Raw genomic sequence first — 27,729 nt, forward strand, 5'->3', positions numbered from 1 at the left:
AAATAACCAGAATTACTAAGCTGAAAGAAGAACAAACATAATGTATTACTTATTTACTACTGCTTGGGTCCCCTATTAACATCTAATGGCGCACAGATGGTCGGTCGGTGTTTCTTTCCGAGAAAAGTAACAACACTCTATCTCGTTTTCACCTGACATGAGGCCAATGTCCAGCTTTGAACTCAGTTAACATTAACATGCAAATTCCCAGACTAAAGTAAAAAAAAAAAAAGAGACAATAAAACATTAAATTCCGTTCTCCGAAGTGCTTCTCTTTATTACGCGCAATAGAAAGTGGGACAGTGCCTCTTAAAAGATGGCCGCTGCGCTTTGACGCCGAAGCGTGACCCACTAAGCTTTTAAGCTCCCTCCTATTGGTGCTCAGTTTGTTTGGGGGCGGGTAACATTGAAACAGTTGCCATGATGACGGCAACTTGATGCGGCCATGTTGGCACTTGTACGTCATCAGGGTGCGCAACGGAGACCGTGATGGAGGGCCGGACGAACGTGTTGTCAACTCTAGCCGTCTATGACGAAGACTCGGAAGCTGAGTCTGGTGGTGGCGATGATGAACTGGTTGAGCCGGGATTGGACGAGGAGCCGGTGGTTGAAGAGGAGCCCTCGGCTGAGCGAACACCAGGTTAGGACTCTTTGTGTTGGTGGGGTGGAGGGTAAGAGTTTGGTGGGGTGGAGGGTAAGAGTTGCCATGCGAGTATCTGAGTACCCCGGGCAAGGAGGTTTATGATGTAGGAGTCAGACCTCTGGGAAACGCTAAGTAGGTGAGACATTGATGGCGAGTAGTATGTGAGGAAATGCATTTTAAGTGAGAGTGGGATGTTAAAGCAAGTAGATAATTTCCACTCTGTTTCCGTGGCACAATGCTGTGAAATGAATCGTCTTTAGTCGTATTTACTTTTTCAAGGTGGATCCTCTTTGACTTACTCGAGCGAAGAGAATGACAGGTCTTGGTAATCCTGGGGCAGTGAAGTGGAGGAAGGGCCGTTTGACGGAGCCCGCCGTGGTGACTTTACTGCTATTCACTTATTCCATTTGGTGTTGTGCAGTGAAGGAATGTTATGACATTGTTCTCTTGATAATAGAGCTCTAATAATACCAGGCTTTGATCGTGCCATATTCTTCATCGTGCCAGGTTTTAGGTTGTACTTAGCGTCCGTGTATGGCTGTTTTGTAGTCTACCAAATTCTGGATATGAAGAAACTCCATATATGTCAATTCTGGAGGTGTTCTGTGTATTTGTGAGATCTGGTAAAACCAGCGTTGAGATCGTGGCAAGCCTCCTAATGTGGTTGTACTCGCATTATGCCAAAATTCCAGCTATTGCATAGTTCAGTATATTGCAATTGTAAAATGTTTTTTATAGCGCTTACTACCCCATATGAGGTGTTTAAGCACTTTGCGGCGTGTAGCACACTACTCCGGAGCCCGAGATTAGAGACTGATAGATTAGTATTTTTTTTCCTTCTTTTTTTCCTTTTTATCCTTTGTGCTTTAGTTGTTAGGATTGTGCTTTGATCCTATTGGTGGTAGAGATATTATGTGGAGCACACGTTCCAAATTCTGTTTGAGATTTATACCTTTTTCCTAAGTCCTACAGGGCTTGTTCCAGCCCGCCATCAACTGAGTACCTATTTTCTGACAAGCACTTCAAATGTTTGCAAAAGTGAAAATCATAATGATAGAACAGATTTGACCTCGCGAAAAGCAGGAGGCTGAGCGAGGTCATCTGAAACTGCTCACACTAGGAGAGAGATGAAGAGTAACTAGAAGATTGTAATTTTTGTAGACGCTGATGGTATTGTTACATATATCTGCCTCATTGTAGCTAGCGATAGGGCAAGTTCAGATGTCCTCCCCAAGTGTTTTGAGGACGACCGAGTGAACACATCTGTATCCCCGTTCTCCAAGTCCAACAGCTATATGGTGAGGGTATCTCTAAGTTTACATACTGTTTCAGTAATTTGTTCCGGGCACACACCATCACTTCCAAGTACAGTCATAAGGACTGAGAAGTGTATGGCAGTATAATGGATACTTCAGCTGTGAAAATAGAATTGGTAGTTAAACTATTAGCAGGAGGAGTGGTTTCTAACGATGGGCGATATTTGCACATCTGTAGCTATACCACCTGTACATTTTGCAAGACTAAAGGTCTGCTGGCAGCTTTCCATACCTGAAATAAGTGAGGTTAATTCACATATCACAGAGTTTACTGGGATTTTTTTTTAAACTGTTGCGTTTAGGCATGTTCAACCATCTGCAGTTTAACTACAGGGGTCAGAATTTTTTTCACCAGCTGCAGTAACAACAAACTTGCCTTACTTGCGACTCTTGTGCAAACGTGATTGAGCTGACTCAGCTGACTAGGCCACTCAAATAAGGCAATAGTAAATGTTTAAAAATATCGACACGCTTCAAAACATGTATTTGTTTGAACGATGCCTTAGAGAAACAATATTTAAAGTTGCTTTTGAAAATGCACGATGGGTCAGGTGTCTACAGTGTTTGTGAGTCTTTTAGGTTGCCTATATTTTTTGTATACTTTTTTTTTTTAAGTAATTGTTGTTCTTGCAGAAATTCCCGTAGAGCTATTGCGTGCAGGAAAGTGTGCGATGTTTGTATGAGATATTCAGAGAATGGTGTGGTTTCCTGGAATTTGGTTGGATAGCTAAATAATGTGCAAGTGCCGCTGCTAAAACTGTATAGGTTTTACGACAAGCAGCTCTGTTGTTTGAACTGCCTCTTTCTGTAATTGCAAGAGAACCGTTTAGGAGCCCTTTGGTAACAGAACATGCAGCAGAAAACTCACCTGAATTTTCAACCTGCACATGTGTTCTGTATATTGAAGAGATCCATGCTTCTTGCAGTAAACTTGTTTACCTTAATTCTTCAGCCAGGGGCAGCAGATGTCACCCTTCCACCTTTAGTACCAGCTGCCACACACAGTACAAATCCTCCCGCGTTCCATACTTTCCCTTTTTTTTTTATATCATCCTCACTGAAATAACTCAGAATGCTGAGATACCAACACTACACCTTCCCCTTTAGAAATGTGATAACTTTGTCACAAAAGTATCTAGTGCTAACAATTAGATTTTTATTGACAGATCATTACGTCTTATTCTAACATGTAGTCGTTTAGTTTTGAAAGAAGGTTATTTGGATGTTCGGATCGACTCAGAAGCCCTTGGCATCCTTCTCCTGCGCTGAATTCAGAATTCTGCTCACAATTTGTTCCCTCACCCTTATGGCTTCCATGACGATCAAAGACTCCATCTTCTTTCAATTGACATGCCCAATTCACAGTTGATCTCCCAGAACTTTTCAAGAACATTGCTAAGATTCTTTTTATTTGGTTAGCCTTCTTATAAAAAAAATCTTTACTACACACAAGTCGTTTTCCTCATTGTCAGCTTTTAACTAATCATCTCTGTTTCTGCATCATACCTCTTTAGCCTTTTAGAGTGCAATACAACAATCCTCCCATTCAATCTTCGGATTTTGATTTAAAAGAAGAGGTTCTCTACTCCAATAATTCGACACTATTATTTATCCATTATTTTGTAGTTAACATCTTCAGATCTAGGCAATACAAGGTGACACCTTTTGCAATCCATTAATTGGTCGGTGCCTGTTTCAAATTATGACCCCCCCATACAAAATATCTGAAATGCTCTAATTCTCAAACACATGCCAGTGTCTCATGCTCCATTGCTGCATGGCACTCTTCTGTTAGTGACAAACTTCGTCAAGCAAAAGCTAGGACCACTCCCTTTTTCTCCTAACTCTTAGGTTAAAAATGTACTGAACAGGTGTGGCCACACAGGATGGCCGTCAGGACGCAATTCAAAGAGGCTGCGCAGCCATCCCACATAATCCTGCAATCAAACTGTGCCTGACAGGGAAGAAACAGATTTTGGGGTGGTGAGGGGGGGTTATCCACACCTCTTGCCCCTCAATGAATTGCCGCTGGGGAGTGCTGAACCTTTGCGCTCTGGCCGGTGTGTGGGGATGGGCACGGAGGCCTAACCATGTGATCGTGCCGACGGAGCGGTGGAGGTGGCCTGCAGCGCTTATACCCTCGGCCCCCTGCCGCCGCATCAGTAGAGCTGCCTGGGGAGCGGTGTGTGAGACCAGAGGCCTGCCTCCTTAATGAGATTACACCACTGGGCTGCCCTGACGCTGCATGTGGGTTTTCCCTGGCTGCGACTGAGGAGCAAATAATAGACGCCCCTTGAAACGGAGGAGACAAAGAAGGGAGGCAAGGTGGAACAGGTCTGGGCTGCAACAAACCTGCTAATGATACCATCTGAGTGTGGAAGGGTGCAAGTGCTATCCCCCCAGTCCCCCATCGTTACAAACTGGAGCATCCAACAGGGACATGGTGACCTTTCGTGGGAGAACCTGTGGGTGGGTGGTGGGGGTTAAGGGGGGAATGACTGTCATCAAGGATACAGAGTCATCAGAGGGACAATTAAAGTTGGAAGGACAAGAAGCGTCACACTGGGGGACAGGAATGGCCAGTGCTCCTGCCCCAATACTGTGCTAGGAGAATACCAACATCAGAGGTGAAGACCACTGCTAAACCAAGTATCTTGCACTGGGTGGGACCTGCTGAGTGCTTCACAGCCCAGGCTTATATGGGGAGAGTGAGAAGGGATTGTGAAACCATTTGATCCCTGCACCACTGCATGTGATCTGACGGCCTGGGCTTCACTGCTGATTCATGAAGCCTTGTATGGGAGGGCTCAGGCTGTTGGAAGGCGGAAAGAAGCACCACAGACGGGGGGTGGATCGTCCCCTGGTTGCCCATGGGAATGTACAGGCATGGTGGCCCCACACAGGGAAGCACATTGGACCAGTATGCCCTGGTGACCCCTACGGCACAGCAGCATGCAAGGCAACGGTCGGAAAGACAGACCTATGGAATGGGACGCTGAGGAGCCCTTGCAAGGTGATCCAGGGCTCCAGCGTGGCCTTGGAGTGCAAGATAGAGACTGTGGCCATAGAGGTAAATCGCATGTGGGTGGAACTGAGAAAGGTATCTGATAAAGTGCATGTCACAGAGGGAACGATTGTGGATTTGCAGGCAGAGGCCACCAAGCTCAAACGAGAGGCCACTGTCAAATCCAAGGCCACCAAATTGGAGCTCAGGGTGGAAGATGCGGAAGGGAGATCATGCCGCAACAATCTACGCCTGCAAGGATTTCTAGAGGAACGTGTGTAGGGAACTGCAACAGAACTTTACCTGGAGAGCTGGATCAGGGACACGCTCCATCTTTTAGGTCTGTCGCAACTCTTTGCAGTCGAAAGGGTGCATTGGGCGTTGGTGCCTCCACCATGACCGGGTGCGCCACTTCGAGCAACAAAGGCCTGCATCCTCAACTATAAGGACAGTATCCTGCGTGCAGCACGAGAAACCAACAACACTCAGGACGAAAACCGTAAGCTCTCCATCTTTCCTGACTATACACAGAAGGTTCAGGAAAATAGAAAGAACTTCCTGAAATTCAAAGCCAAATTACGTGCCATGGAACTCAAGTACATGTTACCATATCTGGCCAAACTGCGGGTGGTTTCAGCAGTAAATAAAAATTTTCAAGTCTCCAGATGAGGTGTGGTAGTGTTTTGAGATGTGGGATAAGACTCCAAGGATTAAAAAGGGCATGGGAGAATCACTCTCACATAAAGCAGGGTGCCCTCACAACACAGGGGAGATCCGGAACCTATTTGGGCTCCCGCTACACTGAGAAGAGTCAGAATGGAGCAGACAGAGGACTCGTCGTGGTCCAAGAAGATGGAACCATAGCAATGGACAACATGGGAGAGATATCAGACTCCTAGTGGGACGTAACACCAGACTCTTTAGGGGATAGGCCTCCGTTGGGCCCCAATGGTTGTAAGGCGGGGGAAAATTATCAGCGCTCCTGTACATCACAATGTTATGTTTATCTTACACTTGTTCACTTCCTCATGATGACCCTCTTGGCCAGCTTCTTTTGAAGGGTGGGGGGAGTGGGTTGTCCTTGAAAGGGACGTGCACAGTGGGAGAAACATGTCTACAGGACGCTGGCACTCCCAAGCATGAATGGTTGAGTGGTATGGAGCCTTCCCCACTCCTTTGCTGTGGTAAGGAAAAGTTAGGGGGATGGGGCTTAGACTGCAAGTCCTGGCAGCGCTCATAATCATGGAAGGCCACAAGTTCAGTTGTTCACGCTGGGTTTCTAGGATGGGGGGATCATTTTCAGTTCTTCCTTGTCATGCCACCTCCCTCTTTGTCGTTCACGGGGTGTGTTACTGGTTATGGTGCATGGATGGATGGAGTGGAAGGTAAATACAATATGGGCAGGCCCTATAGGTGGCCTATCGGAGCGGATGGATGGAATAGTCCTTTTGGGGCAGAAAGCACCTTTCCGTGGCTGACAGTATAATTATTCTCACGGGAATGTCAGAGGACTGAGGGATTACACTAAGCGTTACAGGGTGCATTTCTATGATGACACAAGATTCAAATAGCGTGTCTTCAGGAGACAAACCATAAGGGGTCAGAGATCCAAAAATTGGCCAAGAAATAGAGAGGCCAAGTATACCCGGCATCCTATTCCTCCAATGCCAGTGGGTTGGGATATGGTTGGCACCCGGAGTACCCTACGTATATTGAGGCAGACGTAGGCGGTCGCTACATACTGTTGCAGGGCTCACTAGATGGGAGAGATGTGACCCTTCTGAACTGTTACAGCCCAAACACGGATGATCGACAATGTTATGACATGCAGGGCCTGATGGACAACAGCGTGGGCACCCCACTAATCTGGACAGGGATTTCAATTGTGTTCTTGATGGGCGCAGTGATGGGCACCCACCCAAGTCTGGCAGCAAGCCACACATGACAAACTCCTTTTAACCGGTGATGCAAAATTTAGGGTTCATAGACTGTTGCTGTACTCTCCACCCGCAGACCCAGGGTTATAACTGTCACTCTGTGACACACAGTACATTTAGCAGACTCAACAAAATTCTCGTGGCGGGACTAGATTCTTACACCCTCCAGACGGTTACATATATGGGGAGATGCCTATTGGATCCCACCCCGGTACTCCTGTCCTTAGGCAAAAATCAGACTGTTTTGGAGCGATCCCAACATCCTTACAGATACAGCAAGCAGGGAAGTGATAGGTGAGGAGCATAAGCAGTATGTCCACAATAACTGGGGCACGACTGACTCTAGAGCCACAGAGTGGGATGTGCTAAAAGCTGTCATGAGAGGGAATTGTATTGGGATAAATTGCGGGATGCAGAGAAAGTTTATAGCAGATATACAGAAAAAAGGCACAGCCACTAACATGACTCCAGGAGACACTCTGCTGAGAATAGGGGATTGATTGTACACACAGAGCGGCATTTACAGGAGACCTGGGCCACTCTAGATAAACATACCCACAGTTCCTGTCACCAATACCTTCACAGAGATTGAGACAAATCAGGTCATCTGTTGGCGTGGCTTTTAAAGCATGCAAGAGAGATAATCCAACAAATTTGAGATAAAGAGGGGAGGTTGGATACACGAAGGGCAGATATTTTAGAGACATTGGCATGACACCTTCAGAAAGTATACCAAGGAGAAGCGTCCCAGCGACATAAAATAACGGAATTCCTTAAGGAACTGACCTTGGCCAATATTACTGCAGAGTAAGCACATGCATTCGACAAGCTCCTAACAGTACAAGAACTTAGGACCCCCCCTAGATGAGCTGAACAGAGCTAAGACCCCTGGGGGGCAGTTCCCCTCTGAGTTTTATTAGGCGTATGCAGCAGCACTGACAGGACGACTGTTTGAGGTGCTACTAGAATCACGTAAATGTGGGATGTTACCTCTGACCATGCGCAAAGGAATACTGTCTGATACTCAAATCGGATGGGGGCCCCAATGACCCTGCATCTTACCCACCATTAACCATGATTAATACATATATCAAAATATTATGCAAAGTAATAGCGAAACGCCTACTGGTAGTGATTCCAGATCTTATACATGAGTATCAGTGCCACTTTATGCCAGCATGCAGTACAGCATTTAACCTGAGGAGGCTCATGCACATGATTCATGCATCCTCTGAGTCTGAACAAGAAATTGTGCTGACGTTATTTGCCCTCACTCGTTGCTTCTTTTCGCTTTGGCGGTCGAGTCTCTGGTGGTCCCCCAGGTGGGGGACTTGACCCATATAGTCTCTTTGTATGTGGGAGATGCCCTGCTATACCTGTACACTCCCACAAAGGCAATACCCATATTGTTAAAAAATCTGGAGAAATTTGGACGGTTGTAGAGAGTTCTGGTGATCATCAAGAAAACACTGCTATACCCATTGGGAAGACTGGCCACAACATGGCTAACCCGATTACCCGATCTGGAAGTCCGTTGGGAATTAGATAGATTTAGATATATAGGGATCATGGTTTACAGGACAGCGGAGGAACACTGAAGAGTAAATGTGGAAAAGGTACTACAAGGCCTTCATAGCTCTATCACCTTTTTGGAACACATTTCCATTGCTGGTGATGGGAAGGGCAGCAGTGACAAAGATGGTATTCTTACCTCGATGTCTATTTAATACAGAACTTGACATTCCCAATACGGGATAGGTTCTTTCATGTAAGTGACAGCCTCCTTGTATCGTTAATTTGGGCTGGGAGGAGAAGCCAGATGGCCCTGTACACTCTGAAACAACAGTTTGAGGAGGGGGGGACTAGCTTTCCCGGACCTGCGCTCTTATTACGATGCAGTACATTTACAGCACGCCTCCCAGTGGCTAACAAACACGGATAACTGGGAGAAGCGGCTTGTACGGGGCCTAACCGGGAGGGAGACCCTACCACATATCCTCATGAAAGGGGGCTGTGCAACTGTTTTGTTGCCCTACCTAGTTCAGCAAACAGCATAATTAATGGAAGAGGCCATAAAAAGGTGCTGCGAAGGGCCCCCTTTGATAAGCAGTTAAATATTTGGGATCTTGGACCCTTCAGAGCTACAGAGGAAGACATATCTGTGATACAGTGGAGGGGGGTGGGGGGGGTTGCCTGCTGGCAGGTGATCTCTTCCTGTGTACAGAATTCCATACGTTACAAGAAGCACAGAACACGTCTAAAGAGCTCTGAAACACATTTCCGGGGCCCCACCACCATCAGATATTAGGAGGTCTGATCAGCTGGGGAGAAGATAGACATTTAATATCATTGCTATATGCAACAGCCTGGGCAGACTTGATGAAGGCCACGTATAAGGCTAGAGGGGCATGGGAGTGAGACCTGCAGGACACCATTGATGATAACTGGAAATAAGCCTGCGCTCTGGTAAGGACAGAATCCTGTAATAATAGATTCAATCTACTACACTTAAACTTTCTACACCGCACATATGTGACATGTGGGGCTGCTACTTTTAGACTGTGCTAGGCCATCGAGTTGTGCTCGCTGAGGAGTGACAGGCTACATTCCTACATCTGGCATGGAGCTGTGCAGCAGTACAGGATTTCTGGGTGGGGGTTGAGGTACCACTCTCACCAGGCGTGTGTCTATTGGGCATGATAAAAAAGCCCAAAGTGCAGAAAATCTCTTACAAATTACTACACTTGGCATTACTGTTGGCTAAGCAGAGAATTACTATGAGGATGGGGACTAGACAACGAGACGAAGGAATGAGGGTTAAGGCCTCTGGCCACTGTGTCTAAGTTGGTCATCGTGGTCCACTCTGTGAGAGGGGTCATCTTAGTGGTGGTGGTCAGAGGTAAAGAAGCAACAATAGGGTGTGGTTGAGGGTCGAAGTTCCTGTAGATCATAATATCTTGTTGTGGAAGTAGTCATAGTTGGTTGCAGGGTTCTTGTGACAGGGTGATAGAGTTGGAAGTAGCTGCAGGATAAGTTAATTCCTAGACAATGGTGAATAGTTCTTTGTATTTGTTGTTGCTGGCTTCAATCCTCTGGGTCAGAGTTTTCTTCTTGTTTTTTTTTTTTTCCAGTATGTGGTGATAACTCTGAAGTGAGGCCCTGAGGGCATTCCAGGAGGCGGGCTCTTGTGAGGATCGCCATTTTCTTTCTGTTTACATTGCCTCTTGCACTCTCTGATAGAACCTTTCTAATGTGTTTATCATGTTCACTTATACCTTCCACCATCACAAGTATTTCATCTTGAAAAATACACTACGCCTGTTTCCTTAAATATTTCATGCTTGAGGAAAACGTCAAATGAGAAAATTAGACTTTGCTTTAACCATAAGCACTTAAAAAAGAATGTACTGTCGAAATCCTTTAGGCCTAGGTAAATACTGTAAAATGACTTTCTTTTTTATCTGAGAATAACAAATCGTTGTCAATTGTAGACATGCAGTTGACCAGGTATTCCAGGCTCTCAAAGAATCGACAGGAAGGAAATTAGAGGCATCAGTGTAAGTGTCTAAACTGTGCATAACATGTCTCTTATGTGCCATGTTAAAATGATTTAGTCACACTAATAGTTCACTGTTCCAGTGTCCCTTCCTTATAAATTATCACAAAAGAAATTAACTAAATAAGGCTCATAATTTCTAATAACTGGTTAAGTGGACAACATGAGTCTTAAGCAAATTCCTAAACTGAATATGCCAAGAACACTGTTGTGCAAGCATTAAATTAGAAGTTCTTTCGTAACACATCTGCTGCTATCCACTTTAAGGTACACAAATATTTTTTCAATAATCACAAAGTCTTTGCAAACTGTCACCAGTTATTTTCCAGAGTTCTTTTTTCTTTTTAATATTTTTCCATTCAATTCTTCTGTTGCTTTCATCCTTGAAATTGTGAAGGACAGGTTATTCGTTTATATGCGCATCAGCCAGGAGCCCAAAATGGCCGAGATGTAGGCCACATTGTGTGCCCTGCTGTACATGCGTTCATGCATCACTTGTAGGTGATGAGGTTAGCAATGTTAGTGCTTCTGCATTCTAGCTTACCATGGTGAGATGCTCCTCACGCCCGTCACTGGAATACATGCGTTCTTTGAGTGCTGCTTCTTTTGTGCTGAATTTTTCTTCTCAGAATAGACAGTCATAAGTAATTAAAAATTCAGAATAGCACCAGTGAGCTGTAAGCTCTAATGTCATCGAGTATCGATATGATTTAATAATGATCCTTTTCTCCTTCTTTTTATGATGGTAATATGGTATATAATCTCACCACAAGTACCTGTTCTTTGTACCTAATGTGGGTAACATAGTGCTGAGCTTGTCATTGCTTTGTCTTGTATATGGAAGAGATTCTTGCAGTAAACAAATTGATCTTTATTCTTAAGCGTTTTTTAGCAGACTTCACCCTTCCACCTCCAGTACCATCTACCATCCACAGTACAAATTCAATCTTTCCTACCCACCTCCAGTGACATCATCCTCAGTGAGGTAAATCAGAATAATGAGTTAACACTATTGCTTGTGGTGTGCCTTCTCAGTAGCTGCAAGAACTCAAGTTTAAGAGCACTCTCCTAACTGAACAAGCACCAGAACACCGACTTGAGTTTTCAAGCTGCACTGGAAACAAAATGGCTCTTGCTGGTCTGTTTTGCTTTTCCTACCTTAATGGTAGAGTTTAGTATGTGTATTGAGTGATGTGAGATCACTTATTTACGTCCAGAGGCTGTGCGGGTAAATCAGTGGCAGTGTTGGAGCAATAACCACAATCTGTTACATTTTAAAAGTTTGGAATCACTCTGTCAGTAGTACAAGGTGAGAATGGATCTGACTTTTTATCTTACTGCGCCCATCCTAACATTGGAGCCTTAGCATTAATGACCCATATTTATGATTTTTGGTAATTTGGTACATTTACACATTGTGTGTTACATATTCACATTAAACTGATTCAGTATGACTTCCTTGCACTTTAAATTGGTGGAAAGAAGTCTGTGCTGCAGGAGGTATGGTAGAAAGCATACTCGCACAGTCGACTAAATATATTACAGAACTTATTGTCTTCAGCCAGAAACCATGTATCCCTGGCATTAGGAATTCCACACCCCTGCAATATTCCTTTTCCCAGTTCATTGTTCTGCAGATTCTGCTTAGGTTTAATGAAGGAAAATAAAAAGGCGATGGAAGGAATTATTGAGTTATTCTCCCCCACTGGTAATTACTGGGAGCTGCATACCAGGCCGTTTTTGTTTTTGTCCACTATGCCACTCCAGACGGAGACCAGCCTTATGGAAAGCAATATTGGCGCTGCGATTATTTTGAGCATTCCTTTCATCATTATATTGTTTGTCTGGAAAGCAATATTGGCGCTGCGATTATTTTGAGCATTCCTTTCATCATTATATTGTTTGTCGCAGTGGATACCCTAAATGGGAGAAAAACACTGGACTGGAATGTGACCCGGGGCAATAACCAGTGGCTGAGATTAATTTGGACCTTTCTTTCAACAGTTTTAGCAGCGTTACATAGTTTGTTACGAGAAAGGCAGGGCATAAACAATTCTCAAAATTGGTTTCTGTATGTATGGAAGTAACCGTTGACGATGCAGGAACCATTGTGACATCTGAATAACTTACAGGCTTACTAGTGCTCAGTTATGTTTTTTACTTTAACGATTTTAGTCTGCTCTTTATTTTCTCATTCGCATTTTAAAGGAATCTTGTTAATTTGCCCATTAGCGTGTGAACTGGATGCTATTTACACTTCCTAAAATGTATTCTCTAGACAGAATGCCACCTCTGATTGTTTGAATAGAATCTAATGGGTCACCATTATAGAGTGAGAACTAACTTAATTTTTTCTGCTTTCTGGGATGTTTTTACATTGTTTAGTAGGGTTTACACATATTCTTTACACACATCCCTTGGTGAACGATATGTTTGATCTACCCACCAGCACTCCCTGATAGTTGGAAGCATAATGTGAGAATAAAGTCCTGCATTCAGTTGGGGTAGTCTGAGATGCCTCATCATGTCTAGTTCAAGGAGAAAAGGGAGGCAAAGAGTTAGGTTGCATGCCAATGGCTAGTTGAACTAGTGACATACTTAGTCCCCAAACATTAGCCCCTGGAAGAACTCATCTTTATTTTGTATGATTGTCCAGGGGCTCTTTGCAAGGTTTTTTTGTTACCACTGTTGTTTCTGTCTGAACCTGTTGTTAAAAGGATTTGTTCAGGAAGTTAGTGAGGCCTTTTCTTCATGTCCTGTAGTCCTTAATGGTTACTGTCCTAGATTTTATCATTTACCGCTGATATCTCCAGATCTTGGGTAATGTTTTTCTGAGAATGGTTAAGAAAAACTTTGTTTGGCTGTGGGAAAGTGGATAATTTTGTGGTGTGGTTGTAAGACTGCACCATGTAATAATGTCACAATCTCTATGAGGCCCAGCTAGGCTTCTTTAATAAAACCCTTAGCTCACTCATGGTTAAATGTGGCACAGATCACTCAGGCTTAATCAAAGTAACAAGTGTAAAGCATTTAAAAGTACCAAAAAAGCAAATACGTAAGACACACCACACAATGAATAACCAACTCCAATTTATACAAGTAGGTTGTATTTTTCATCTTTAAATAGACACCAAAATGAAAAAAATCTATCAAGGAAAACCAGAGCTATGTTTTTTTTTTCAAAGGTAAATACATCACTGTAGTTCACTTTAAAAAGGATGCAATAAATAGATGTAAATGGCTGAGCTGTTCTTGAGCCAGTTGGCTAATATAGCAACTAATCTTCGCTCCGAAGGGCCACAATTGGTTGGGAGCCAGTCACAAGGACCACTTAGATCTAGTAAGACAGTTACCTGCCATGTCCAGCAGTCTCTGGGGTCCTCTCTGTATTTTGTATCCTTTCTCCAGCAAAGAATGGTCCTAATGCTGAGGACACATGATGCTGAGATGCTAAAGAGGTGTGGGGGAGTGTTCATGGGCAACACTGGTATCCATGAGCATAAGGAGGTCATCTCTAGTCTCAGGACTCGCTCTTCCCTGAGGCGCTAGGGGAGGCCAGTGTAGGTCCAGTTGCCACTGGTCAACTATTTTTTTTTTATATAACTTTTTGTATTAATGTCTCCTGCACACTTTACATTCTGGAATCAACAATATTCCTGCAACTCTGATTAACAGCATTCCTGGCCAGCTCTAGCTGGGAGCTACCATTGCATTTCAGCATCTTTTGAACAAAGCTAAACAAAATGAGATCTAACACACAGTCCCCAACATTTCCCAACCCACCCACCCCAACCCCTCCTCGGTACCCAGCCCTCCCATGCCAGGAATCTCACTTGATAAAAAGTATTTCTCCTTTTATATTCTTGCCTAAATTTGTATGGTTCAATAGCTTTCTAATATCGCTTGCAAGCCAGTCTGTAGGTTTATAGCCTAGTGAATGTCTCCTACTGGTTGTCTACCCTGGAGCATGTTGAGAGGTTGACCCAGTCTGCCTCAAATATTGCCCCCACAAATTCTTGTGTCATTAGACCCAATGCCAGTAGCACTGCAGGTAGTTATGCATCCTTTCTCGTTTGCCTTATATGTTATTCCTCCACGTTCGTCCATTCCCGCAAGTCTTTCATCCATCTCTCCTTAGTCTGGGCCCGGTCACTCATTCAGTGTATTGCGATTCTTCTCTTGGCCACCGTGAGGCCCAGGACTGCAAATCGCCTGCTAAGCTGTTTCTTCTGATCGCGAGACAGCAGTCCCAGGAGACAGCCGCTGATAGTTAAGGGGATGTCCCACCCAGTGGCTTCCCTAATCTGGTCTACTGCGTCTCACCCCAGTATTTGCGTAACCGTTGGCACTTCCAAATCATGTGCAACAGGTCAGCATCTAAGTCTAGACATTTAGGGCATCTAGAGTCAGGTGCCGGGTAGATTGCGTGGAGTCGTTTGGGAGAGAAGTAGGCCATATGTACTATATGGTATTATATTTGTTTGAATCTAGCACAGACGGACACCCTCTGAACCTCTTTGTGAATTTGAGACCAGTTCTCGGGGAGACCAGTTCCTCACTAATCGCCTCCCATTTCTCCTCTATTTTCAGCTTTTTAACCTGTCTATCAGTTATCAGGGGTGTGGAATTTATTAAAATATCTACTTGTCCAGGGGACAGGTTGCTTCTCAAATCTACTTGTCCTGTAAAAAGATCTACTTGTCCCTTTGGTGCCATGTAGTGTGGCGCCAAATTATGGCAGCAATCTCATTATGTAAGATCTCTAATAATAGCCTCTCTGATTATGCCAGGGCTACTACCATAGTAGGGCTTGAATACTTGCAGTTTCAATCCCTACTGTAGCAATTTCCTTATTTTGCCACCTTTCTGCAGATCTGCATACTGGGGCTGGAGGAAGCAGTAAGCAATAGTTCCAGGACTGGAATGCCTTTGAGTCTGCAAATCTACTAATCTGCAAGTTTTAAAGCTTTTCACCAGCTTCTCTCTAATATTTTCCCATAATAAGAAAGGTTGGACATTTACTCCTGACAATGGCAGAATTAGAACTTCTTCCAGGGTTGGGAAGAAAGTGGCTGGAGGGAAAATGAACGTGCAGATACTCAATAGATTTTCACATGAGCAAATCTACACATGCGTATTTACCCATGCTAAAATACAGTTCACAAATATTTTATAGGGGTACGACACATACCATGGGTGCACTTTTGTGACTTTCTTTAAGAATTTGGGGCCACATGTAGGTAGGTTCAGATTTGCGACCCGCAAATTGCGAGTCGCAAATCCGAAAGTAGGATGGTGTCCCTGACACCATCTGTGATTCGCAAGGGCTTCGCAAATGCCCACCTCATGAATAGTCATGAGGTGGGTCGCAATTTGCGACCCCCTTGCGAATGGCGGCCCTCACAGGGCTGGTGGCCTGCTGGAGACAGCAGACCACCATGTCTGTGACTGCTTTTCAATAAAGCAGTTTTTTTTTGTTTGTAATGCAGCCCGTTTTCCTTAAAGGAAAACAAGATGCATTACAAAAATGAAAAATGAAACGTTTTTGTTGCTCTTTTTCAGAGCAGGCAGTCCATGCAAAAAGCTACCTACATGTGGGTCTTGGTCCCTAATTAGGTCTGGTGTTAAGACATTTTGTTTTTATTAAACTTCTATTTCTCTCTCTTTCGGCTGGCTTTACTGTGATTGATCGCATTCTACTCTTCCACAAGGAGCATATTGGCACACAAAGTAGTTTTGTTCAGTGTCAGGAACTACAGTGGCAATCAGTGACATAACGAAACTGGAGGGTGCCCCTTTGCAAAGAACATGGAGTAGCCCCCTCTCCAGACTCACTCAGGGTAGGTGCTGTGCTGAAGGGGCCCCCTGGAGGGCGGCTGCAGGGCCTTTTTATGCCACTGGTGGCAACGTGTGCTTTTAGAGTTCAAAAACGTTTTTTTTTTTTTGCCAGTGTTTGTTACAATGTTGAGGGCCTGGTAGCTCCCACAACAATAAAGTGTTATAAAAGCCATGTCAAAACAAGACACGCATTGATGAAACTAAAGGACTTATAAAAATATGTCAGATCAGTTGGCTTTGTCAGTGTTTGTTTATTTTCATGCTTCCCATAATCGTGTTGAAAATGGTTACACTGATTTTCCATTAGAAATATTTTTGGGAAATACTAGCATGCATCAAAACATTTTACTAAATGACACTTCATTTGCATCTAACCAGAGAGCATTCTGGGAGCATTATACTTAGCCTCATAGCCTAAACTTTTCAAACATGTGTATACACTTTTTTTTTTTTGTACTGGAACCAACGTCAGTAGTGTAGTGTGACCTTAAAACATTTATTTACAGCACTCACCCTAATAATGAAGGCTTTCAAATAATGAACCATAAATACAAGTTTGAATAGCATTATCTTTTGGAAACACATTACCTCAACTGCAGAGAGTTCCACTCTCTGTAAACAGGCAGCTAAAGGGTTTGTGCTGCAGAGGGTTGGACCTACTTGTCCCAAGGACAAAGTAAACATAAAAACTTGTTGTCCTTGACCCCAAACAAGATGTCCCAGGCGTCGGGCGATAGGAATTCCACATCCCTGAGTTATTAATTCCTGATATAAGTGTGTCACTAACTTGAACCCTCCCGCCATAGACCAGCAGCGTATGAGTGGGGACTGGGGCTTCGGGGAACGTCGGCCACAACCGCAGCGCTGTGGCAGCAATTTTAGCATAATGAAGGAACTGTCCCCTAATGCAAAGGTTTCTATGGCGTCTTGGAGGGGTATGAATCTCCCATTTGAGTACAGGTCAGCTAGCGTTAGACAGCCACCCTGCTGCCATTTCTCCACTGACATTGAGTTCTGTATCTGTGCAAAGGGAGGTATGATCCATATATCTAGATTGGGAGCGTAAGGTTTTCTCTGTATTACTGTTTGTACTGCCCTCTCCCATAATTTTGCCATTATGCGAAACTGGTGAGGTCAGTTGTCTAGGAGAGCTCTTCCCCCTCATCAATAACATCCTGAGTAGCTGTACAGTGTCAGTGGACATCAAGAGGGAGCGCTACCAGTTAGGATCTGTATCTAACCAGCTTATGGCATGCTGAAGCTGCAACACTAAGTAGTAATTCTAGGTCCGGTATCTCAAGGCCCCCACAACTTCCTTTCCCTTCACTGTATGGCAGGACTGACCCCACTCTTCCGCCCGTTCCATAGTAGTTCCACCAGTAGCGAATCCAGTTCACAGAACGTTTTTCTCTGTATCTCATAAGAGGTGCCCTGCATGACGTAAAGACCTCTCCGCAGCACCACCATCTATAAAAGGGGTATCTTGCCCATTATAGACAATGTCGGTGTATTCCAAAACTGGATAGATCTCTGCAACCCCTCAACTACTCTGCCCATATTCATCTCGTAATTTGTAGTCTCGTCTAGTGTTATAAACATTCCCAGATTACGTACTCTGCCGGTAACCCAGGGTTGGTCTACTTTTGGGAGTTGTGCCATTGGGGAGGCGATCAGTTCCCCCAGAAGGAAGAGGAAAGCTTTTGCTCTATTCACTCTAAAGCCTGAGGTCTCTGCAAGCAGAACCATTTTGGCTGGTTTTTGTAAATGGAGCAATGCGACATCCGCATAAAGGGAGACAATGTGCTCCAGTGTTTCCACATGAATTCCCCCAGCTATAGAGCCTCTGCCTGAACTGACATGCTAAGGGCTCCATAGCTAGAGCAAAAATCAGCAGCAACAAGGGACAACCCTGTCGGGTACCACGTTGAAGTTCTTTTGCTGCCGAGACTGTACGGCCTGTACATTCCTTGGCCTACGGAGTCGTGCACATTAGTTTTAACCATTTAATATATTGTGGGCCCAATCCCATCTCAGCAAGCACCATCCAGACATAGCTCAAGCGGAGCATATCAAATGCCTGCTGTATATTTAGGAAGACCAACGCATATTCATCCACTACCTCCCTCAATGAGCAAACCACGTGGGCAAGTCGGTGAATGTTACGCAGAGTGTTCCTACGTGTTCTAAACCCTGACTGGTCCTCGCGTATTAATTGTGGGAGAAAGGGTAGAGATCGTGCCACCACTACGTTGCTGTGCACTGAGGTCCCAGGACCGATAAGAGCCCAGCACAGTAGGGTCTTTATCCGGCTTTGGGATCCCCACTATGAGGACTTTTCATGGGTCCCGGCGAGTCTTCCTTCTCCAAAGCCTCATCATAGCCCTCTAGTAATTCATCCTCCAATATTTCAGAGAAATAGCAATAAAATTCTTCTGGGAGGCCGTCGGGCCCAGGAGACTTCACTGGTTTTAAAGCCTGAATTGCCTCCAGAGGTTCCATTCTGTTGACAGGAGCCGCTAGGGTCTTGCAGTCCTCCTGCACCAAACATGGGAGAATAATAGTCTGCAGATACGCATTTATCTCTCAATTATCTACTACCCTCTGGTCTTCTTCGTAGACCCTTCTTAGATGTGCTGCAAAAACCTTGTTAATAGCCTGCTGTGTTTGCACTAGGGTTTCCATGTGTGTCATGCATTTCAAGAATTGGCTGGGGTTGATTATCTGTTTTTATGAGACGGGCCAATAGGCGCCCTGATTTATACCCCTCCAGGTACCACTGTCTTCGACTGGCCAATCTAATATGTTTATCCAGCTGGTCCCATACCTCTGCTACTTGCTTTTCGCTGCGCATTCCACTGTGCTCTCTCTACTTTCCCTTCCAAAAGGGATCTTTCAGATCTGGCAAGCTCGCTTTCCTGTGCAGATAGTTCTTTTTCCAGAGCATGTTTTATACCTTTTGTTGCTGAAATGCAGGCCCCTCTAACTACCACCTTCATCACATCCCACTCCATAGCCCACCTATTTGTGGACCTCCAATTGTACTCAGAATAACTTGATGATAAACCCTGTTCAGTTTGGTCTCTAAATATCAGGTCTGTAAGCAATGGGGCATTCAATCGCCACAACGGTATCTGAGAGTGGGGGACATTGTACGAGTAGGTAATAAGCAATGGAGAGTGGTCTGACGAGTATCTCGCCAGGTATTGCGCCTCAGCAATATATTGCACCTCTGATGTCTGTACGAACACATTGTCCAGGCGACTATAGGTTTCAGTGGCCGGGAAGTAACAGGAGTATGTTTGGGTGGTCGGGTTCCAACTTCTCCAGATGTCTAATAAGCCAAGTCTGTCCTGTATTTATCTCAGGGCCATCAGGTGTGACTTTGTAGCAGCAGAGACTTCATAAGGGTGCTAATTGGAACTTTTTGTGTGCCTCAATGTAGGAGGTATCTCTGTGCTTCTGTATCCACACAAAGTTTTCATTACATTGTTTCTCTCTGTTTGTGCCTCTTCTTTTTTTTTTTTTTGTCCAGTGTTACTGGATGGTGTATGTTCTGAATGTCAAGAGCTTCTTTGAGATGCGTCAGACAGTTTATCCACATAAGAGTGATTAGGCCTTTAGACAATGTTTTTTTTTTATCTATGTGATTTGTTTCACTAACAAAAGGTTATTAAATGTTGATGAGGAGTCGAGTAATGTAGTGCTAGGTTTGCTCGGATTTAAAAAAAAAAAAATCGAAGAACAAGGCATTAAAAATAAAGATATTCATATTTCTTTCAGTGACTAAGAGCAAATGGCTCTTTCGGTTGATGATGGGACAAGTGACTGTAACTGGTAGTTGGCATGGTTGTTCTTAGTCCTGAACAAAAGGGCAGGATGAAAGCTATTATCATCCAGAGTTCCTGAACACTAAAAAACATGTGGGGAAAATATAGTTGGTGGCTGCTTCAAAATGGTTTTGCCATTAGTGGGGAAAAAATGTACTCCGCTAAACTATAAAGCAGGCCCTAAGACATAGTTGGCTGAATATAAATTGGAGAAACAGTCATACTTCATGTGCCATAGAAAAAGTTTCTTCACTTTAAATTTCTCCCATTTAAAAGAAACAACACAGTGTCTACTGGCTGCTGGGAGCAAAAGGCCTGCTGCTTGTAAATGTGACACTTCTAAATGGGAGAAAAAATGAAGGGTTAATCATTAAGGTAACTTATCATTTTAATTTTCGCCCATTGAAAGGCATTCAGAAACATCATTTGTTCTCACACTCCAATAGTGAGTCCAAAAGGACTTTTATTTAAGAGTTAATTACTTTAGTGCTTCAGCTCTTCACCTCTGTGCCCCAGCCTGGCCAATAAATCTGACTGAGTGGTGCTCATTATCAGGCTGTGCATTCTGCAGCCTGATGATGATGATAATAATGTGAAGTAAACAGAGCCTTCCCTAAATTTCAAAAGAAAATGTGACCCTGTGCTTTGCTTATTTAGAAATAAACTTAAGAGGAGCTACTCTGAAGGTGTCTGGGAGCTACTGGTAACTCGTGATCGACTAGGTGGAGACACCGGGTCTAAAGGTTTTCATAAAAGTAAATAATCTACCACTTTGACACAAAACATCCACGTTAAATGGATTTCTAATATCAATACCTGGTCAAAAATCCTATAGGAGTGCATAAATTAGCAACATCCGAAGCAGATTTCAATTCTCATAACTGGATGCACTTTTCCCAGGTCTCTCACAGAAAATGAGTTTGTTGCCGTTGCTAGAATAATGTTTCCCAAGTTGTTTAAAAATAAAAGAATCTTTATAATAAGGAGTTTCTTTTTAACCTAGCAAAACATGTCTATCTGTAAAGCGCATGTTCAACTCTTGGTGCTGAATAACAGGTTTGATTTCTTACCCAACTCAAGAGTACCCATTTTAAAGACCTAGGAAGAATGAAAGGGTGAAAGGCCCAGCCAAGATTTCAACTCCTGGCCAGATGGTCAATTAGGTCTTCATGGAGTGGATGCATTAGTCCATTGAGCCACCAGACCCCGATTCTTGCACATAATACAAAATTCACAAACAGTGATGCAAAAGAGAATGATGCCCTGTAATTAAAAGGAGCATCATTGTAAGTACACAGTAAAACTACTGCAAAAAAACAGACATAAATACTTTTAGTACTTAATAGAACGCACCAATTTTAAATGAAAGAATGAGATAAAAGCACTCATTGATAACACAGTAGTCCAAATTCTCACAAAGAAGCCATTAAAACTCTTGAACCTTTTGCAATCCATTCTCACATGAAAAAGGGTAATACTGAATTGACATTTCAGCTGCGCATTATGTTTTTCACCTGAAATCTGTTATGGCTTCTCTGGGACTAGTAAGCAATTTGGGCAGACTATGAATTGCATTCTTGAAACGCCACTACTTGTAGGGTAATAAAGGCATATCAGCAATGAAAGCCTAGTAACAGCAGAAATAGCCAATCTGATCGAGAGGTTTGTGCATCTGTTATGGTTCAGACTGTTTGAGGGCAAACCGAGTTGAATACTGTAATGGAACATAGCCAGAGATGAAAGATCTTCCCTCATTGCAGGAATCTTGGGGCTCACTATGTTCCACGTTGGACCACAATAAACCGTCATATATTCTGCAGGTCTCTGGACCAAAATGTGATAATTTTTAGGTCGTGCGCACAAGCGCTTTGACCTATTGTAAATATTGTGGGCTTTTAATCATTCCCATCTCACACCCATCACTTTCACTTGTTTGTGGGCTTGCCTTTCAAAAATCACTTGATGTCATTGGTAATTAGTTTACGTTTGTCCCGCCTTGAGGCAGTTTTTCTCACGCCTTGCAGACTGCCCTGTTACATGGCTATGTTGCACGATTGCCGATATACTTCAGCTAATGTGAACTATTTGTTTTCTTTTGTTTCTCCCCTTCATGCTGCAAGGCGGCCATGGTGCTCACAGGCACAACAGTGCGAACTCAAACAGCGGTATTGAAGCACTGGTAATAATGTTCACAGTTAGCTAATCAGAATAATTTTTGTGGCTCTTCCATTAAAACACTTGAAATTGGTAAATGCTTACATAAAACAGAAATCTTCAAAGCAACAGCATCTCTCCCTGCAAAGCGGGAATGCTGATACTACAATATTCACTGCACTTAGGAAAACTCAACCCATAATACTTTGCAAGCATTCTTTTTCACATCATTTTTGCGCATGACTCAGCCTGTGGTGGTTCTAGGACAATGGGACAACCACCAAAACGTTCAGCACAACACTGTTTCTGTCTAGGTCAACTTTGTGTCCCGAAACTAGGTTAGTTGGGACCCCAAAATAATAACCCCTCCAACCATTCAGTGTCTTTTTAAGCATTCTCATGGCTGGAATTTTCGTTCTCCAGACAGGAATAACTTTTGTTTTGAGGGCTTTGTTTATAATATCCTTGCTTTAGGCCTGCTTCCCTTGAAAATATGTAATGTACTGTGCCTTCCAAGGGCAACATATATGGTTACTCTGCATTATTTATTGCCATTTTCTTTTTGTGTAGTTATGCCCTCTAGGGGCTAACTACATAGCTACATGACCATGTTTTTTATAACTGATCTTTTCATTGTGGTGTCCTCTAGCGCCTGTTCTAAGCATTACAGTCATATCAATATATTAAAATGTGTGGCGTGGAAACTTGCCCTATATGCTTTGCAGGGCATTACTTTTACAAAACATTTTTGCTCAGAACTCAGCCTGTGATGGTCCTGGGACAATGTGACCACCTTCACAACATTGACCACAATGTGCTCTTTCTGTCTACATCATTTCTGGGCCCTCACATTGTTAGTGGGGATCCCAGAATAATAACCTCTCCCACCATTCAATGTCTTAAGCTTTCTCATGGCTATAACTGTTGTCTTATAGCTAGGAGAAGTTTAGTTTTAAAGGCCTGGTTTGTAATATAATTGCAGTAGGCCTGCTAGCCTTAAAACACCCTCTCGGACCTAAGTATACAGTTACTTTCTCTTGTTATTTTCACAGGGGTAAGCTCTAAATGGGCTAACAATGTGGTTACATGATCAGGTTTCTTACAAATGATATTTTTGCTATGGTGCTCTCTAGGGGCTGTTTTGAGGATTACGGTAATGCCAAAAGTTTTTAATTCTGATAAAGGTTCAAATGATAATTGTATATATTTTAATATTCTTTTCTTGTTACAATTATTACCATAATTCAGGCCAACTTAACATCCTTGTTACACTGTTGGAACACTCTTGATATGCTTGGGTGACCCTTCTAGTTTATTTCTCCTCTGTGGTTATCTTGTGTCTCTCTTTGTTTTTTTTGTTTTTTTTGGGGAAATGTGTTAGCCATCCAGCAATTCTGATGGTGGGGTGATGAAAGTGTTATTCTATTGGAATTAGCATGGCAGATTTAAATTAGGATGCTAAATTGCAACATTTTTATGGTTTGCTGCAGGTAGAGGAAGTAGTAAATGGAAGTGCTTTAGTTATATGCAGGGCCACTGGAATTATATGGCCGGAAAGGAGAAATTATGTAGCAGGGTTGACCAACTTATGTGGCAAGAAAAGTCCATTTATGAATTTACAATGTCAGTATTTCTAACTCAAGCAAATATGAGACCTATTTCATTGCAAATGCTTGTTCTTTTCACTCTCTTTCTGTAAAAGGGCCTCCATTGTGGAGGTCTGTTGATATCAAAAGCACATTCAGGATTTGTTAAATCTCCAAAGGACCCAGAACCACTCAGGGGCTTAAAGTCTTACTTTTAACATGCCTCGAATATTAGGTGACTCAGCTTCACTGCGACAATGGCTAATATCTGATGATTCCACATGGGTTCTAGGCAACAAAGAGTGCTACTGGGAATCTTTTCTTTAACTGCTTCACTTCCAGGCCTTTTCCCCCCTCAGGTGCCAGGCCTTTGTTTGGCTATTTGAAGCAGTACGCGCTTAGGCCCTCATAACTTTTTGTCCACATAAGCTACCCACGCCATGTTTGTGTCCTTTTTCCCCCCCCCAACATCCTAGGGATTCTAGAGGTACCCAGAGTTTGTGGGTTCCCCTAAAGGAGACCAAGAATTTAGCCAACATACAGCAAAAATTATTATTATTTTATTTTTTTTTTTTTGTAAATTTTTTTTTTTAAAAGGCCTGCAGAAGAAGGCTTGTGGTTTTTCCCCTGAAAATGGCATTAAGAAAGGGTTTGCAGTGCTAAAAGCGCCATCTTCCTAGCTTTCAGGAACAGGCAGACTTTAATCAGAAAACCCAATTTTTCAACACAATTTTGGCATTTTACTGTGACATACCCCAATTTGAAATTTTTTTGTGTGTGCTTTCAGCTTCCAGTCAGTGACAGAAATGGGTGTGAAACCAATGCTGGATCCCCGAAAGCTAAACATTTCTGAAAAGTAGACAAAATTCTGAGTTCAGCAAGGGGTAATTTGTGTTGCTCCTACTAGGGTTTCCTACAGAAAATAACAGCTGAAATGAAAAAATATTGAAATTGAGGTGAAAACAAAACAGCTATTTTTCTCCACGTTTTACTCTGTAACATTTTCCTGTGATGTCAGGTTTTTTAAAGCAATATACTGTTACGTCTGCTGGACTCTTCTGGTTGCGGGAATATATATGGCTTGCAGGTTCATCCAGAACCCCTAGGTACCCACAGCCAATAAATGAGCTGCACCTTGCAATGGGTTTTCATTCTATACCTGGGTATATAGCAGTTCATTTGCTGAAATATAAAGAGTGAAAAATAGGTATCAAGAAAACCTTTGTATTTCCACAATGGGCACAAGATAAGGTGGCGAGAAGCAGTGGTTATTTGCACATCTCTGAATACCGGGGTGCCCATACTAGCTTGTGAATTACAGGGCATTTCTCAAATAGACATCTTTTTTACACACTGTCTTACATTGGGAAGGAAAAAAAGTAAAGTAAGACAAGGGGCAATAACACTTGTTTTGCTATTCTGTGTTCCCCTAAGTCTCCCGATAAAAATGGTACCTCACTTGTGTGGGTAGGCCGCGACAGGAAATGCCCCAAAACACAAAGTGGACACATCAAAATGATCAAATAGACAACTAACTGTTTTTTGTTGGGGGGGGAGGGAGGAAGGGGTGAAAGGTGGAGGACCTGTGTTTTTGGTCCTGCGCCCAGTAGCCATATAAGGAAACCTACCAAACCCAAAAATTTCTGAAAACTAGACACCCGAGGGAGTCCAGGGAGGTGTGACTTGTGTTGATTCTCCCAGAAATTTTTCTTACCCAGAATCCATTGCAAACTTCAAAATCTGGCTAAAAAACCCCACTTTTTTCTCACATTTTGGTGACACAAAGTTCTGGAACCTGAGAGGAGCCACAAATTTCCTTCCATCCAACATTCCCCCAAGTCTCCCGATAAAAATGATACCTCACTTGTGTGGGGGCCCAGGTGCCTGCAACAGAAAAAAGCCAAAAACCTGTAGAGATTGAGGGGATAGCACAGCGAGTTGATAAGCACATATTTTTCTTTTTTTAAATCTTTAGGCTGACTCTGCTTTGGGGAGCCACACAAGTGAGGTATCATTTTACTTGGGAGACTGAGGAGAACGCTGGGGAGTAGGAAATTTGTGCCGGAGCGGTGATCCTACAAAGAAAAGTGAGGAAAATATACTTTTTTAAAGCACATTTTTAGGTTTGCAGAGGAGTCTGGGTAAGAAAATGTTGGGGGATCCACGCAAGCCACACCTCCCTGGACTCCTTGGGGTGTCTAGTTTAAAAAAAAAATGTCTGGGATAGGTAGGTTTCCCTGGATGAAGGCCGCACCTGGGATCAAAAACATAGGTGCCTCTCCTCCCCCCCCCAAACAGGTAGTTTTCTAATATATCATTTTGACGTGTCCACGTACTTCTGTGATGTTCCAAACACTAAAATTGTGAAAAGAAACACACTTAGGTTATGTTAAAAAGACCCCCTCACCCACCAACCAAGTTGGTGGCATGCTTCATCATCAGGGTCCTCCCTGAGACACCTAGCGTGTCGCAGGTGTGCTGCAACACCTGATTGTAACAGAGCAGGTTTTGTCATTTTTACCACACATACTGGTTGGATTTGGCATGAGGGTGAGTGATGGTTCAGTAGATCAAATTTTATTAACAAGAGATTTCACAAAAGTGAAATGCACTGTTAATAACTGAAAGGCCAAAAAACTGAACCAATGACTCACAGCTCGTGAGCTGTAAAGCCGCATCAAGGCACCAACCGTTTTACAGTCCATTCACACACCACGGGCCCAGCACATTACAACACTTGCTGTGACAGCAATCACACTAGCTGTTGGGAGTGTGTGGACTGAAGCGGCACACCGGCGGCCAAGCACCCCCCCCCCCCCCCGCACACCGGCGGGCAAGCGCCTCCACCCCCAGCACACCGCCGGCCAAGCGCCCACCCCACCCCCGCACACCGCCGGCCAAGCGATTGCCCACGCACACTGCCAGCCAAGCGCCACCCCACGCACACTGCCAGCCAAGCACTACCCCACGCACACTGCCATCACTTTTTTTTGTTTATAAACAACAAAGAAACCACTAACTAATTATAAAATAAGTACAAAACTAAAAACTCAAAAGCTCTAACTGAAAACATGACAGAAAATATAAAATAGGCAGTTTACACTCCCGGTATTTCCCCCAAAAATGTTTGCGGTGTGGTAACTCCTGAAACAGCCGACCACACACAGCCCAGGCTTTGAAGGGCAATTGGGGCAGTACATCCGGCTCTCCCTCTGGATACCTCTTCTGGCACATACTCCTACATTTCTTAATGGGCAAGTCTTTTTTGGAGTGGGAGGAATGTGATCTGGAAAGTGGCGACCTTTCAGTCTAGCCACATCCTCCACCACTGCTACTCTAGGAACCACAGTAAGGCTCTCTGTCACTGACTCCTGAAATTTTAACAAATTTCATCCTTGACTCAGGTGAATAATCCTTGAACACGATAAAAGCATTAAAAGTTGCCAAATGAAATAAATGTATGGCCAACTGTTTATACCGCAGGTAAGACTTACGAAGAGCAGTGCATGGTTCCAACCCAAGGGGGGCAGAAATGGCCAACAGCTCTGTGCCCCCTTTGGGGGGGGGAACGCTTCCCAAAGGGGGCGCCCCCTCAGCACAAAACAAGAAAAGGAAACAAAAAAAAAAACTCCCTGGTGTATTGGTGGCTTCTGAGAAATGACCAACACTAATTTTCCCCAAAACACACAATCCCTGGGGCCTAGTGAATTTCAATCCCGTACCCCTCCCCCCCCTCCCCCCCCAGGGGTGAGATTGGCCAAAAACATTTTTAAAAAAAAATAATTGCCCACAGGGCAGCGATCCTTGCCTTGGGAGGAATTGTGTGTGTGTGTATGTAATATACTTATACATTTTACCTATTGGCAGT

General features: G+C 43.6%; 1 protein-coding gene across 2 annotated transcripts in view; it reads left to right on the plus strand.

Moving 5' to 3' along the window:
- The first annotated feature begins 399 nt into the window (after positions 1-399).
- Positions 400-27,729, plus strand: part of SAP30BP (SAP30 binding protein) — a 178,512-nt gene continuing 151,182 nt past the window's right edge. For both annotated transcript variants that reach the window (XM_069200164.1, XM_069200165.1), the window contains exon 1: positions 400-640. In XM_069200164.1, the coding sequence (XP_069056265.1) occupies positions 490-640 (151 nt within the window). In that variant the 5' untranslated portion in view covers positions 400-489. The remainder of the gene's footprint in view (positions 641-27,729) is intronic.

Source organism: Pleurodeles waltl, chromosome 7, assembly GCF_031143425.1.
Source record: "Pleurodeles waltl isolate 20211129_DDA chromosome 7, aPleWal1.hap1.20221129, whole genome shotgun sequence".
NCBI classification, from domain to species: Eukaryota; Metazoa; Chordata; class Amphibia; order Caudata; family Salamandridae; genus Pleurodeles; species Pleurodeles waltl.